The sequence below is a fragment of the Plectropomus leopardus genome, chromosome 11 (assembly GCF_026936395.1).
Source record: "Plectropomus leopardus strain MGB_pleo_1.0 chromosome 11, ASM2693639v1, whole genome shotgun sequence".
Lineage (NCBI taxonomy): Eukaryota > Metazoa > Chordata > Actinopteri > Perciformes > Serranidae > Plectropomus > Plectropomus leopardus.
The window spans coordinates 27277873-27294606 of NC_142186.1; the positions used below are offsets into that span (position 1 = coordinate 27277873).

The 16734-nt window shown below is 37.4% G+C and overlaps 2 protein-coding genes and 2 non-coding genes across 4 annotated transcripts; 3 read left to right on the top strand and 1 right to left on the bottom strand.

The window, feature by feature from the left end:
* Positions 1-169: 169 nt before the first annotated feature.
* On the bottom strand, positions 170-7513 carry rab13 (RAB13, member RAS oncogene family). Its single transcript, XM_042489876.2, has 8 exons — positions 6977-7513; positions 6209-6269; positions 5818-5878; positions 5611-5688; positions 3056-3145; positions 2750-2815; positions 2567-2617; positions 170-2448 (listed from the first exon to the last, which is right to left on the bottom strand). Exons 1-8 carry the CDS (start codon positions 7098-7100, stop codon positions 2377-2379), a joined length of 603 nt encoding a protein of 200 aa, XP_042345810.1. The 5' UTR covers positions 7101-7513; the 3' UTR covers positions 170-2376.
* A 1614-nt stretch (positions 7514-9127) lies between these two features.
* Positions 9128-14863, top strand: rps27.2 (ribosomal protein S27, isoform 2). Its single transcript, XM_042490683.2, has 4 exons — positions 9128-9269; positions 9766-9874; positions 10525-10635; positions 13600-14863. The coding sequence occupies exons 1-4, from the start codon at positions 9264-9266 to the stop codon at positions 13626-13628; spliced, it is 255 nt and encodes an 84-aa protein (XP_042346617.1). The 5' UTR covers positions 9128-9263; the 3' UTR covers positions 13629-14863.
* Positions 10279-10409, top strand: LOC121946389 (small nucleolar RNA SNORA13). Its single transcript, XR_006106013.1, has one exon. It is a non-coding gene; the product is annotated as a small nucleolar RNA SNORA13 (small nucleolar RNA).
* LOC121946390 (small nucleolar RNA SNORA13) lies at positions 11935-12066 on the top strand. Its single transcript, XR_006106014.1, has one exon. It is a non-coding gene; the product is annotated as a small nucleolar RNA SNORA13 (small nucleolar RNA).
* Positions 14864-16734: the final 1871 nt, after the last annotated feature.

The window sequence follows — 16734 nt, forward strand, 5'->3', positions numbered from 1 at the left end:
TTATCACAAATCCAAATATGCCTCAGGGGGCTTTACAACATATACCACCCTCTGTCCTTGGACCCTCTCAACAGGTAAGAAAACGTTCCCTCTCAGAAAACCCTTTAGCAGGACAAGCGTACTCTGATTATGTAATTGTGCCAACATACATTTTCAAACTACACACCCATTATGTTTACTGTTTGGCTTTTTTATTCAGCAAGCGGCAGGTCTGTAAACTACATACAAAATCTTGTGGCAGGTCTAAAAAGACACTGAATGTGAAAAAAATGCATAAAAAGTAGATACAAGAAATACAGTTTGTCTGTCCGGATCAGATGAGCACCTGTAATTGGAGTCATTTCGAATGATCTGAAATTACCCGAACAGGGAGACTGTCTCGTCAGATGGAGCTAATGTGTGGTAGTGTTTAGTAAGAGATTAACCAGGCACTTCAGATAAAAGGCATTAAATCAATTGAAAATGAGGGACATGTGAGCGCAGCTGCTCCCCCCACATCCTGTCCATTCACTTGCTTTATCCATCACTCTTTCATCTCTCCACTCATCTTCTCATATTGCACTTATCTCTGTTCCTATCGTCCACATTCTTCATCCATCTGTTCAAACGAAGCTTGTTTACCGCCAGTGTTTGTCTCCGATTCAACTCCAAACATCAACATGTTTAATTCATTAACCGGATGAGCGCGTTTTCAGCTTCTCATATTATATAACCCGAAAAATTCCTTTTTTTTCAGGGTCTTTAATATTAAACGGCATCTGCTGCTGTAAATTCTGTTGAATGTGTGGAAATACTGAAACACTTCATCAATTTAATAAAGATGATAAAGACAACCTGATCACAATGAAATATAATGTATAAAGCTTAATCTTCAGTCTATGTGGGGATGGGGAACAAATGTGTCCCCCGTCTCTCATATGGCAAAAATGGAAAGTTAGCTTGCTGTGCTGTTGATGTCATTGTTGAATTTCTAACAGTGAGCTAACAAAGTGAAAGTGCATTTGTAAACAAAGGCGTTTTATGACTTTTTAATTAATTTACCAACACTGTTCAGCATTTAAACCATCTAACAGAGTCTATGAGACGCCCAACCACAAGCCTGCTATGTGTACTGTGCGTGAATCAAAAGACTTTCCATGAAAGCCTTCCTCTGCTGCTGACCTCCTACAAGCCACTACTGAATGCGCTCACACATAAGAAATGAATTAAACGGTTCTATTAAGCTGTGATTTGTTTACAAAGCTACCCAATTAAAAAAAACACAGCTAAAGTTTGTTAATAACATGAAGCAGTGCTGTTGTAGGAATGATAATGTGGTGATAAGCCAGAGAAACACACAGCCGAGTCACCAGAGGAAATGCTGGGACTGAATTTACATTTCTGCAAACAATGGATACGTTACATTTTTATATGTCATACATATATTAACCTTTGCGCAGTGATGCAGTATATGAGCTGACTTTGTCCTCAGTAGGTGGAGGGGATAGTGGATAGCACGACAAGATGCCTGACAAGCTGCAGACCACTGTATGAGACCAACAAACAACAAAACCTACTGTTATTTTGAAGGAGAAATCGCCATTAAAGCAGTTGCTTTCATCATGACGTCACTGCGTTTCCAGCCAGAATAATTATACAAAAAGCTGACTTTTTTTTTTCTTTTTTTCCTCAAGACACTAATGCGTTGTCAGTGGCATTGGAACCACCGAAAACATCATCTTGTTTTTATTTATTCACTATGTTTAACGGATTTAACTTTGTTTTTGTCTCTGTAAAGTGACTTTGAGCATTGTGGTAAGCGCTCTATAAATAAAGTGTATTATTATTGTTATTTATTTATTTTCTCACCATAACCAATTGTTTTTTGGGGCCTAAACCTAAACACACATTAACCACACCATGGTGAACGTTAAGTTTAAACTCCACATAACACCGTGCAAATGTAACGTATCTGTGGTTTGCAGAAATGTACAAAGTCATCATTTACTCTTGCGATCAGGTTGGAAATACAAGGCAGAAATAGAAATGTTCAGCTTTACTAAACATTGTGGGAGCTGCTTGGTGAAATGCACTCACTTTGCTGCATTTTTAGGACATAAAACTAACACAGGACATGTGGCGGGGGATTTGTTCAGTGGGAAACACAGGCAAAAATACTTCAATAATATTTCAGCTCATTACTCTTCTGGTAAAGTACACTTTTGGTGAAGTACAAAAGTAATTTGGGTGTAAAAACTTTTAGGACCTGTGTGTAGTTGATATGTGCACCCACCAGATGGAGACAGAGAATCTGCTGTACTGTATCACCGCCCAGTAATACTGACGTGCTCTTGAATTTGTATGGCGCTTTCTTGTGTGTGCTGGCCACGGTCACATCTAGAGAAGAACACATTTGGAGGATTTTTTCTCTGAACTGCTCGTGATTTTCACCTCCCGACCTGTGGGGCCCTGTCAGACAAGGAACACAGACAAAGAGAGTGTATTACAGACGTGTGTAGAATTACATAAAGTCTTAGATTTAGGGAAGAACAAATGCTCCAGTTTGGCGTTATTTGGAATAACTTACTGGTTTCTTGCTGGATTTCTGTAGTATGTCACTTGCCAAAGACAGAAAAGACTAAAGGAAACAAAAATACAAGTTTAGTCTGCAGCATTTGTGTCATATTACTACATCATTGCAAAACACGTTCATCAGCAGAAGTATAATAACGAACAAAGAGAGCTTGTGAGTTGGTACATCCTGGCTCACCTCCTCCACGTTTATGCTGGACTTTGCACTGGTCTCAAAGAACCTGATCCCATGATCTTTTGCCAACTGTCAACAACAGACCACATTACAGTTGGTCAGGATATGGCTCATAATCACTTCCTGCTTCTTATCTAAAGCACATGTAAAGTGGATAGATCAAAAACATGTGTGACACACTCCCCTCCTCAGTCACCTCTATATGATCCGTTTCTCACAATGAACCTTTTAGATCAACTATCACATTTTCACACCAATGCAGCAAAAATGAAAACAATACATCACACAGGGAGTAGTTAAGTTTCTCACCTTTTCTCCCGTCTCTCTGGAGACTTTCCGCTTTGCTTCAATGTCGCACTTATTACCTAGTAACATTCGACTGACTCCAGCTGATGCATTCTGGGAAAAGAGGAATGCAGTTAATTGATTAGGACAAGTTGAGTTCTTATCTACAAGGAACTGTGCTCAGCTGAGGGTATGTTTATGATCAAAGTGAAGAAAAGCAAGCATTTTTGCATCACGTCCGATCTGAACAGATCAAACATATAACATATAATGAGCTGCACATTACATCAGCTGCTCTGTAAAAAAAAAGTCTGTATTTAACTCTTTGAAACCTGAACAAATAAGATTAATTTCATTAAAAACATGAAAAAAAGCAATGTGTAACTTCACAAGAAATTACTCAAAAATAAGCATGACATTAGTACAAAGTTACAAGAAAATTATCTGAAAAATAGCAAAAAGAAAAAAGAAAAATTTAAACAAACAAGAAAATGGCCTGGGAAAAAGTGCAAATAACATAAAATACAACAAATTCTTTCTATAACTTTAAATGTATAATTATAGCAATGAGAACAGCAGTTTTATGGACATTTTTCCACTAGTTCTTCCTTAATTTTCTAATAATTTTCTCTCTCTCTCTCTCCTTTTTCCTCTTTTACAAATTTCATGCATTTTGCCCAGCATTTATTGCTAAACTGCCGTTTGCTTTCGCCCTGTGTATTTGAGAGAAATCAAAACAATTTTGCTCACATTTTAAAGCTTTAAGTATTTTTAAAAAGCATCTCAATGCTGCACAAGTAAAGTGATCATCAGTCTTGGTTTCAAAGGGTTAAGACCAGGATATGCTCAAAGGCACAGTTACAGAAACAGACCCTCTGAGTAAAGATTAGGCAGGTGGGTTCTGATGTTGAAGATACATTAGCATATTTTAAACCAGTTTTGGTAAGACTGCAGGTATGTGGCTATGCACAGAGGCATCTCTGTGAGAATGCATTTAAATTTACATTACATTCAAATAAAACAGAGAAGAGAATCAAATCAAACAGCGGCTCTAGACAGGCTTTATGTCTTATCTAGTCAGCCATCGTAGCTCTCACAAATTTGGCATGCGGGAGAAGTTTCAGTCCTACAACTTCACTGCTAGATGCCACTAAATCCTTCACACTGAACATTTAAAACCTTCCAGTTTAAGGGTTAGATCACGGTTATATCTACACTTGCAGAGTTTAGATTTGACTAATCTGGATTGACAAATATCTACATATGACTGCAGAAACTTAAAGAAAGCAGACCAAATTTTGCTATTGGAAGCGTTCTGGTTTCCATTTGTAGTCCAAGTAACATGACCAGTAACGTTTGAGCGGCAGGTAGACAGTCTGTTGTGAGAACAACGCATTGGCCAAAATGCACTCTTGGAACCCATCAGCTATCATCTGGTGACAATTTAGCGTTTTAGAAAATGTATCTACATTTATATGCAGGTATCTGTTTGTAGAGATTTGCCAAAATGACTGGCGCATGGAAGATAAAATCTTGGCCTGAGTATATCCACTTTCTGTACTAGATTTCCCAAAATATTGAGCCCCTGAAGCTTATTGTCATTAAGCCGATAACCAAATGGCTCCAAGACTGAAAATTGATCTACCAAGTTTTTTGAAATATTTGCCTCTAGATAACAATTTAGAAGTTTTTTATACACCTTTTGGTCTTTAGCGTAACAATCAAAAGCTGTTTAATGAGAAAGAACCAAAGAATTACACACACTGATGGTTACCTTTACTCTTATTTTATCCGATCAAAACATCATTGATAGAGTGACTGTGTGCGTCCTGCTAGAACAGTGGTTAAGATCATACTGCATAATGCAAGCACAACATCTCTCTTAGTGTTTTACATCACTACTTAACCATTTATTGTCACAGTGGGTGAGATTCTTTGGTTCCTTCTCATCGAAAGAAATCAGCCCTGAAACTTCTGCTGCCTCTAAAAAAATGGAGCTGAACAAAAAATATACATTTAAAAACTAAAAAGAAACAATATCCCAGTTATCTTCATGATAACACACAAACCTTAATGTGGAGTTTTTATTCAGGCTTTTTCATTTAGGGGTGAGATGATTAGTTGAGTAACAGATTAACTGATTGATAGAATGTTAATCTGCCATTACTTTGAAAATCAATTGATTATTTCAGTACTTTTCAGTTATTTGTTACCTTTTAAAAAAGTTATCATTATAAACTAAATATATGTGGGTTTTGGACAGCACCTCTGAATTTTTTCATAATTTAAAGTGATTCATTAATTGAAAAAATAATTGACAGATTAATCGATAATGAAAATAATGGTGAGTTGTGGCCTTAATTTGTTAACTAGAAAGAAGTTCATGTGAAAAATATGGGTAAAAAAGTAAATTTGCTATTTGTGTGATTTGTGTGAATTAACCCTTTAAAAACACCAGTTGTGCAATGACCGTGCCTTACTGTTACACTGACTAAAGGCCCACACTGATGACTATAATATGTTTCCGCCTGACTAAGCACTATTTTTTGAGTATTTCCTGGCTGCGGAAACAGTCTCACTTCTTTGATGCTCTTCATCCAGTTCTGGATGTTTTCGAAGGACTTTTCGTCTGTGATGTCGTAGACCAGGATGATGCCCTGACACAGAGAAAGAGACAAAGAGACAGGATTTAAGGAGTCAGTCAAAGGTACAGAGCGAGCACAAAGGGACGGTGATGTCAGCCATGATTATCCAGTCTGCTTGTTCTGCAGGCGCACTGCGCTCACCATGGCTCCTCTGTAGTAGGCTGTCGTAATGGTCTTGAACCTCTCCTGCCCTGCTGTGTCCCTGCACAAAACATACACAGTCAAAGGGAGAAAAATGATGCATGCAAATTGTGCAAGAATTTTAAGATAAAACTGTGAAAAAAAAAATTGAGAAACGATGCACATAATGTGCATTTTACACTGCTATAAGCTGAATCTCTGCTGCTGCAGCAACACCCTCATAAGACATGAAGTGACTCTGTGGCAGGCCATGTGTGAGGGATACTTGGACAATAAACCCTGTCATAAAGTCCAGATTTGGACAACAGGAGGGAGGTTCCTCTTTCCTCTCAGGGAAAATGAGCCAAAGGAGAAAAAAAAATCAGAGAAGCAACCAACTGTCATCTCTCACCAGACTTGTAGTTTCACTTTCTTCCCATCCACTTCAATGGTTTTGACTTTAAAGTCGATGCCTGGTGGGAGCAGAGAGGAGAATAGTTGGACAGAGAATGAGTTAAATGCCTCAGATATGAACTAAAAACACACCCACACAAACACACACACACACACACACACACACACACACACACACAACCATTACAAAATATATAGGTCAACCTCACACAGGGTGGAGACTAATCCATGGTGATTTTGACCCCTCCGTGCACTCCCATCCTCAAACACACATACAGGAAAGACCCTGGAGGACACACTGAGTTTGTCTGCTGGATGGACAGGCCAACAGAGACAGACAGACAGACAGTGAGGGGCAGAGGAGGGGGTTGTCCTGTGAAAAAAAAGTGCATGCCAGAAAGCCAACTATTCATCTGGGAACATCGAGATGGTAAAAGAGATAGGAATGAGGGTGGGTGGACCTTCTGAGAGCCAAGTGAGAGGAATGAGATCTGAGGGAGAGATGGGGGAGAGGGTCGGGGAAGAGATTGAACAAGAGAAAAACATTCAACAGGAGATTAAAAAAAAAACCCACAACAGATAAGAGACAAAATGGAAAAAGAAACGAGAGAAAGGGCACGGACGTGTTCAGACATGACTGCAATCTAGGAAAAACCAGTTTGTGCAGCGTCAAATATAGGAAGAATAAACTGTCAACAATAAGAAAACATTTGTCATGTCCGAAAAGTTTCCAATCATAAGCTGGTGCACAAATATAACAACGTACCGATGGTGGAAATGTACGTGGAGTTGAAATTGTCCTCAGCAAAACGAATGATCAGACATGTTTTGCCCACTCCGCTGTCCCCGATGAGTAACAATTTGAAAAGGAAATCATACTTTTTCGCCATGGCTGGAGCTGTTTCCACAAAGTTAAAATGAGAAAAGTTACGACAGTCTTTCTTTTGAAGCACTTCTCATCGACTCAACTCTCCAAAAATCTTGGTTGTTATTGTGATTAAAAGGCTTTAAAACTCCATGTAGCGAGCGGTTCCTCTTTTCCTTTTTTTCTCCCAGACTTGTCACCGGTAAATTCCGATCCCCCTCAGTGCCTCCGTGCTGTTTGGACTGCGCCGGATGAAGAAATAAACTCCATCCAAAGTTGAACTGTCTGCTGCCGATCAGTCTTCAGCGCTGGTTGTATTAAAGATTCATTTTGCTTTCATCTACAAGTCCATATCACTCCGTTTACACGCGCACCGGGGTGGCTACGTGTTTTTTATGCCTTCAAAAAAAAAAAAAAGCTTGCCGTCGGCCCAGATCCCGGATCCACTGAGAGGCTACGTAGTGTGGGAGTACTTCATGGGAGTAACGGCTCAGAGCTGCAGGTCTGCAGCATCAGCACAAGGTGGCGCCGTTTGATCAGAAAATGATACACCTGAGACGATTTGGCAGGTAGTTACGTGATATCAAAGGCCGGAAGTGAGAGCTTTTTGCTTTTATTTACTTTTTTTTTTAATCAAAAGACGTTCAACTTTTGCATCTTGAACTTGAATATTGTCAACAGAATCATTAACATAAAAATAAAGCAAATAAAAAACTAAAACCAGAAAAAGACAACAAAAGCAAAACAAATCAAACATAAAGATAAGTTAAATTAAGACATGCGCTACACAGAAGGTCCACTTGAGGTTTTTAAAGAAAGTGCACACATTAATACTTTTTTTTGTGAGGAAGTTGTTGACAAGTTCTGTTATATTTCCAAAATAACAAGAAGCGTTTTACTTTAATTCTTTTGCTTTTTAAGAAACTCTGCAAACATTTTTTCTACATGTTTGCAAATTTTATTTATGTAAATTACAAACAATACATGAAGCATACCTTTCCTTTCCTATTGTCTCTGGTTCTTTTTGAAATATTTATTGAAAATAAATTTTTAAAATGTATGTGAAGATATTTAAAAACTGAAATTTAGATTTTGCAAGATTGTAATGGATGGAAAAACTCTATAACAGAGCTGTATATCTTTCAATGTAAGACTTTGTTCACCGTGAGGGAATCTGCTGTGCAGCATTTGCAATACAAAATTAGAGAATGATGATACAAAACATGCAATATGAAAAGACTACCATAAAGTTGAAAAGTAATGTATAGAAAATACAGAATGCAATATATATCTATTTAAAATATAAACTAGATGACAGTACAACAGGTGCAAATATAAGAACTGGCTCACAGTAAAGTTGAAAATATAAAAACTAACTAACAATAAAATGCAAAGAATACAACAAAAATAAACAGTACAGTGCAAGTAGGTGAAAACAATTTATAGGCTACCAAATATAAATTACAGGCATATACAATAACACAAACAATACAATAAAAATATCTGTCCCTTGTGTTATTTTAAATTTCTATTTTAATGGCTTTAGATTACTTTTTGTGGTGCTTGTGTTTTCAACTTTATATATGCAGCACAAATCCAAGCCAATTTCTAGTGTGAAAACTTACTTGGCAATAAACCTTTTAATATTCATGACTAATATAAATATTAGAAAATATTTATAATGTCCCACTGACCAAACAAGATCATACTTTTACTTAAAAAATGTAATGGCTAAATTTAACTGTTTTACTAACTACTGGAAATCCAACACCTAAAGTGTAGATATAATTTACCTGTATGGAGGTCAACATAAAGGCTACTGCACGTGTCAGGAACTAGTTACACATGCAAATTTGGGTAGTTGAAATATTTTTTATTGTTCTAATATTTATTTCGGGACACATACGTAATTATTGTTCTTGGTAATTAACAGTTAAATGTTACACGAAAATAAAAAGAATTGTAATTAATTAAATAAATAAAGCTTTTATTTGGTGTTTTATAACGAAATGCGTTTGTATGCAGCTTACAGGTAGTTGGACGTAAACACCCACAAATATCCACCGAAATAAACGGTTACCTAAACACATATATCTTTTAAAAATCCTGACTAGCTGTCTTCCTGTGGGTCTTTGCCTTTCCGGTGCGTCGTCAGTGTGATTTTCCGGTGAGGAGCCAACACGCAGACATGCCTGTGAGTACCACTACGGTTTTTATAGTAGCCATCGATCGTGAAAAAGTCTCTTGACGGGTTTAATTTAATAACATATAAAGCTGTATCTTTTTTTCTGTTGCAAATAAACCGTTTTTATTGCTTTTATATTAACGTTAGGCTGTGTAAAATGCACACAATATGGCGAAACACGTGTTCAACAAAGCAGCCCACGCGGGCTCTTTCAGGATAACAGTCACATGTTGATTTTTTTCACAGGGTTTAAACATTTTGTTCTAGGATATCGTCGCATATAATTTCAGTTCAATCACTGTATACCTCCAAAAATATATTCTGCTTAGTACTTCTACTTTCGTTTTTATCGTATTTCCTCGAATTTGAAAGCAGTAGAGAGATCTCGACCTTTGTACTCTGTAATCATGATGTAAAGTTGATTATAACTCTTATCAGAACTGTTATATTTAAGTAAAATGTAATTCAGTTGTCATCGTAACGGTTGTTTTTGATTTCCTTTTAGCTTGCAAAAGATCTGTTGCACCCAAGCCCTGAGGAGGAGAAGAGGAGTCACAAGAAAAAACGACTCGTTCAGAGTCCTAATTCCTATTTCATGGATGTCAAATGTCCAGGTCAGTTTGTTTACATGGCAGTCTGGTTAAACTCTCAAAGATGATTTAGAGAAGAAATTAAGTAGAAATTAACGTGAGAGTAGGCTACTCAAGTACTGCAACTACAACTTCATATTAAAGTACTGAGACTTTTTTTTATTTTAGGGGAATTTTCTTTTATGTAAATACTTCGGATGTAAGAAGCAATCAAGAAATTATAATAAGAAATTGTTTTTTTTATTATTTACGAAATTATTTAAGTACATTTTATTACAACAGAAATTGTATTTAAAATTTAAAGTCTAAATGCAGGACTTTTAACTTCACTATTTATAACTTTGTTATTGTAATAATTGTATTTACTTTTTGAACTGAAGCAAATCTCCCACTGCTACATTAGCCCTGTAAAAACACGTTAAAATATTTGCCTTTATGTGTTGCCCTTTCATTGTTTCCTTAGTGATTGGGGTGTCAAATAAGGCATACAGTGACACTTGCGACTGTCTGTTAAATGAGTTACAAATTCTCTTTTACACAAACAGCTGCAAGGACACATGAGCAATCAAAAGTACGTTTGACTATGTAATGGTTATGTTAGCAGCTGGCCGTTCTTCATGTAACACTTTGATGGTTGTCCGATCCAATGATTTGTTTATGCATGTTGTCCGCAGGTTGCTACAAGATCACCACAGTTTTCAGTCATGCTCAGACTGTAGTGCTGTGTGTCGGCTGCTCCACAGTGCTCTGCCAGCCTACAGGAGGGAAAGCTCGCCTCACAGAAGGTAACCAGCGTGCACAGTGGAACAACAATTTACCCACTCATGTTAAATACACACGTAGCACAACACGTTAAAGCCCTAACAAACGCAAACAGATACATACTGTAGATGTCACTTAATGCATAAAAGATTCTACTTTCTATTTATTAGTGCAAGTATTATGCATGTTTAATAAAAGATCATTAAAAAATTATAATTGTGGGTTTCTGTATAAATATAATTAAATAACTCATGACAAAAGCACCTTGTGTCCCTGAGCAATACAGCTCACTAAGACTTAAACCCAGCCTGTACCCATGTCTATAAGACCCAACCTGCCTGAACCTGACTGTTTTTGACAAATTTAGTGAGACAGTTTGACCCCAAATATAGAAATATATATTTTTGTTCTTACCTGTAGTGCTATTCATCAGCCTAGGTTGTTTTGGCGTGAGTTGTTGGGGCTTGGGGATATCGGCTCTGTAAAAAAACAAACAAAAAGCAGTCTATAGAACAAAACAACAAAAGAAAATCTCAACAGCAATGTCTCTTTCATTGTGAGCAGTTTCATGTTGATTCTGTTTTCTTTCTACTGAGCTGACATATCATCTTGTATAAGGATGTGTGCATCTATTCATGGATGAGAGACTTTTTTTGACTGTGCAAAATATAAACATAAATGGCGCCTTCTTCAGCTGAGCTGTAACATTAGCTAGCTCAGTATTGCAAGATAAGTTAGCAGAAGATGCACACTTCAGTACACACAGAAGAAGAAAGAAGAACTAAAATTCTCAGGTCTGTCGGTGAATTATCTCGAGTAATCGGATCATGATTTCTTTAAAGTGACATTGCTGTTGAGTTTTTCAAATGCAATTTTTTGGCACTTTGAGCGCCACAAGCCGAGTGCCATCTACTTCCATTATATTGGAGAGAAGGCAAACATCTCTCAACCGATATCGCCAACACTTTGCAACTCACACCAAAACAATCTAGGTTTAGACACAGCACTACAATTAAGAGCAAATATACTGACCCTTTAAGACCCAGAACTATGTATTTGTGTTATGCCATCCATCAGGCTAATCCATCGTATCTACTTGCAACAGATGACTCACATTGGCAAGGCCGGATTATCCAGCAAAATAACAACTTCTAGGGCCCCAAAAGCCCCATTTCAGCTTTTTTTTTTTTTTTTGTTTAAATTGATTTTAAATTTTAAACCTGAACCTGGCCTGAGCCCGGAGCTATAGGCAGCAAAATGTTAAATGTTTAGTTGAGCTTGCCGGCTTGGCTGTACAGTACACCTTTGTGACACCATATACTTGCCTTTGTGTTGCCCTTTCATTGTGTCTTTCATGAACAGGGTGTCAACTAAGGCATACAGTGACTCTTGTGGTTGTGACAGAAATTCATCATCACTGATCCATTTCTGCACAGTTAACTACAAGTACAAATCCTTTTTCATTCAGGCATTTGCTGAGCTTTCATTTAACAAGAACAGCAAGAAATAGTACAGAATGGCTGATCCTTTATTTTGAACAAAAGACGGGTCCGTATTGCTTCACCACTCGGTGTAAATTGTAGAAGTGATACTGTGTACAGGATGTTAGTGAAGTGGCAGAGCTTAAGGTCAAGGTTTGTTTTCACTGACGCTCTAACCGTCCCACCCACTCTGTCCTGCGCTCTGCTGCCGTGGTAACCAAGTGCTTCTCAATGCACACTGCTTTGAGTTACTATTGGTGCAGCTGCAACCCTTGGCACTAGAACCACTTGTTTGGAGGTGATTCAGTCTTTGAAAAGGCAGAGTTTTAGTGTTATCTTATCTGTTATATCCTTGTCAGTTAATACATCATCGCAGTTGTATAGAGTGGCTTTGTACGGTCGATCCCCATTTAAGATTAATACAGAATGTCTACATACATTTCTTTCAGTAAAGGTGACAGGGACACATACACACAGTTGCGAGTTCATCAAGTATACCCATCTGAACGCACTGCAACATATCCTGCCTTTGTGAAGATTATTCAGACATTCAGAAACTTTTCAAAGAACTGAGCTAGAAAGTTCATGTTCAACCTCAAAATAGTAAAAACACCCTCGTGCCGTGTTCCATTCACTGCGTAAGTCAAAGCAGGGAATAATGTCACACCTGAGTTGAGTGTTTTGGTACAAGTTTGATAAAAAAAGATGCAGTTGAAAAAAGTTTTATATCGCAATATATTTTCTTGCAATACTCAACATATTGCAGCACGTATAAAATCGCAATAATATTGTATCCTGACTCAAGTATAATATCACATTGTGTGGCCTCTGTTGATTCCCAACCCTCATGTCCACAGCTGGACGAGGACTGTGAGTACGACTGTTGGAGATAAGACACAGATAAGACAGAAGTGGTAATAAACATTATATCACTGCAGCTTTCAGGACTGTTGTTGCGCAAAGCAGCCATCTTGTATTTTAGGTTGGACTTTACAGGGGACATTCTAGTTGAAATTTCCAACTTCATGGTGAAAATAAACATGCCACTAGCGCTTTCTGTTGCTTCTTAGTTTTCCAGTGTCACTTGTGCTCGTCGGCAAAATTCTCCAGTTTTATGCTTCATTCTCCAGTTAAAAAATCACTGATTATCTTTAGGTTTTGGACCGACTGTTGCACAAAACAAGACATTTAAAGATGTCTCAAACATTACCAGTTTTCTAATATATTTCAGGATAAACAGTTAATTTATTGGTAAACATACTAGACAGATTAATCAGTAAGGCAAATAATTGTTAGTTGCAGCACCAATTATGTTGTGTTTTACAGAGAGGGATTTCTAATATGCTGTCTTTCCTCATTGATAGAGCACGGTGGACAAAATATTAGTTACAATACAACCAACTGCACCACAAATCTATCAAAAACTTAACACAAAATTCAGTTTCTTATATTAGTTTCTGTTGATTTTACTCCTAGATTGACTACTTTTTCCTCCTTTCTCCTCAGGATGCTCTTTCAGGAGGAAACAGCACTAGTTTGGTCAGATGTAGCTGGACACGGTCAAGGAGGAGAATGAACAGCGCTTGATGGACATCGAGTAACACTGCCATGGAGCTGATGCAGCAATGAGGAAATGGAGAGTGGGAATACAAATCTTGTAATATAATAAGTGTCTCTCCAGAATATGCACAGAGAAATGCTTGAGCTCCCAACAACAGCACATTTCCAATAATTCATTTCTCTTAATAAACTTAGGTTGTTCTTTGGTAAAATAATCTTGCATGTTTGTCATCCAGTTTGTTCTTTTTGCCTCATGAAGGTTATTTGATGTTATTTGTTTGGGAAAGGCTCTTATCAGCTCAGGTCCCCTTAAAATGTGCTGGTAAAGATGAGGGCATTTGAGGACTCGCAGATTCGCGGCCTTGAGTTTTTTTTACGGCAAGTGATTTGCATTAGTTTGCATTACACCCTCAGTGATTAAGCACAGACTTTTACAGGAAGGTGAGCCTGTGCGATAAGCCTTGGCAGATATTGTCCACCAGTTGCTCAGCACTATAGATTTATGCAAATTTCCTTTTTAAACACTAGACGAGTTCTAGGAAAGGAGACACACTGTGGCTGAAATTACAAATTACATCCAAGAAACTGCCTTTAACTGCAGTGTAACTATGTGAAAAGCTGCATTTTGTATAATTCAAAGTTGATGGATGTGTGTTGGAGCTGGTGATAAATCCATAAAACACAAATATGCCAAATTCATGCCACAGTGAAGTCAACATTTATTTAAAGATAGATAATGATGTCATCAGTACCTGCTCCAAAGTCAGTGGTGTTGGTGCAGCGCCTGCTGTCACAGCGAGCGAGGGCTGATTCAGGGAAAGTCATCGCTGGCTCTGCTTGTTTCCTGATGCTTGTAAAACACAGAACACAGTGATTAGACACTAAATGTCATCGTTAGGAATGATTGTGAATTCACATGTGCTTGCAAACTTCCTGTGAAAATGATAATGTGAGATGAATTCTTGTGAAGTTGCAGAAACAATCACACTAGCTTGGTTGGAGATAAATCGGCTAAAATCATTTGTGTCCTGCAGTTTACTCGCAGCTTTGGTTTGGGCTTGCAAAGTCTCAAACTGCAATGAATTGTACACTGAAGAAATTAATTTTATCAGAGGGAGTGAATGATAACTTTCTTGTTGTTATGGTGACATTTTTCTTATGTCTTGCTTGTATTATTGGACACAGCCTACAAATAAATGATAAATAATGATTCTGATGTACCACCTGGTTACTTAGTGACTAAAACAGGATGAACATGTCATTCATTCATTCATTTCATCACACATCCAACCACTGCCCTTTTAAACAACACAATTAACCCTACAGTTCTCACTTACACATCCAACTGAAAGAGGTCAAATGGATTAATAGTTACATAATTATTTAGACGCCACTTATATGATCTGTTTTCACCGCAGGCATCTTGACAGGGTTAACATTTAATTTAAGTTTCCTAAAAAAGTCCTCACATGTCAAATCAAAGGTCTTTAAAACTTGAAAATGTTTTCTCTTGCTCGCTGTGGGCAGTCAGCAATAAAATGCTCTTTTTTATTTATAGCGAGCTGTCTGCAGACTTTACAAACTAAAAGTGGGATTGTTTTTGGCAAAAGCTGTCATTGCCACTAGCTATAACAGCTAGGAAGCTCATTGTCTCTTAATGGGCAAATTCATTTTTTTGCATAAACTAGAATACATAAATCATTTTTAATTGGTTAATACATCCATCCATATTTGCCGCTTATCTGGATACAGGTCGCATCAATTTAATTAATTACATCATTAGGAATAATTGATAAATACTGCTGGGAAGTGCTGCAAAAATATGATGTTATCATAGGCCACAGGTTCCCTACAGGTTTTCCATCATACGAACTAGCATGAATGTGAAACGGGTAATAAATAGTATTCTATGTGGTAGTTAAAAGGTTTTAAAGGGGAACTACGCCCAATTTTGAAATTCATACATTATTCTATGGTCTAGCACAGTCCAAAAATATAAGTAGAAATGAACAACACTCCCTCAAATCCAAAACCTAGGTTGCTCGAACTCACGTGTGATGTATAGGGTATAGATTCTGGAGTTGCTCCATAAACAGTGAATTTGGAAGATGTTATAGATGAATGGCAAACACAACAATTAAATAAAGCTTGTCTGGGTATATAAAAAAAACAGTATGTGAGTCCACAAATTCAGGCTCATATTCAGTGTCTATGGAGCAGCTCCTGAATTTATACCGATGACATCACAAGTTTGAGGCCTCTGTAGTTTCTGGCGTTGAGAGAGAGAGAGTAGCTCATGTTCACACATATTGATTGTACGTTCATAGGCCAAGGAGATAACATTGGAATTCTTAATCTAGGTGGTGTTCCCCTTTAAAAAGTCTTAGATTTAACTTGCTGAATCCTGCAGAAACCCTGTCACGACATCCTTATCCAGTTTATTACCCAAACAGATATAATCTGATGAAGGATTAGGACAGAGCCCTGTGCAGTGCGGTCGTGACAGGAAGTGCTATTGAGGAGCTCCCCTCCAAGTATCAGGGCTCAGACGGCAGGCTGTCCAGGCTACAGCTGTGGTAACAATGACTCAATACTAAGTTGAGTGCTAAGATTGAACAGTCCAATCTTTTCTTTTAAAAAAACACGTCTACAGATAACAGCAGCAGTTGAAACAGATTGTTTTGTCTGTAAGCAGAATTCACACCAAGACTGCAGATGCACAGATTTCATAGAGTCACTGATTTCACTTTTAGCAGGGTTCCCCATACATTCCCATGTGTGGAATTTCCAAACTTTTCCATGACTTTTTAAGGATGCCTAATAATTTTTTTTTCCTTTTCCCACTTGCCCGGTGTTTTTCAAATTTAGCAGATTTAACCCTTTGAAACCTAGGCATATGGACTTGATTTTTCAAAAACATGGGAAGAAGGCAATTAGCAATGAAAAAAGAAATTAGTAAGAAGTACAAGAAGATCAACTGAAAATCAGTTAAATAATATAAAATAAAATACAATAAATGAGAAACAAAAAGTAAGTTTCAAAAAATCAAGACTTGCATTTTTTTACCAACATTTTAAAATA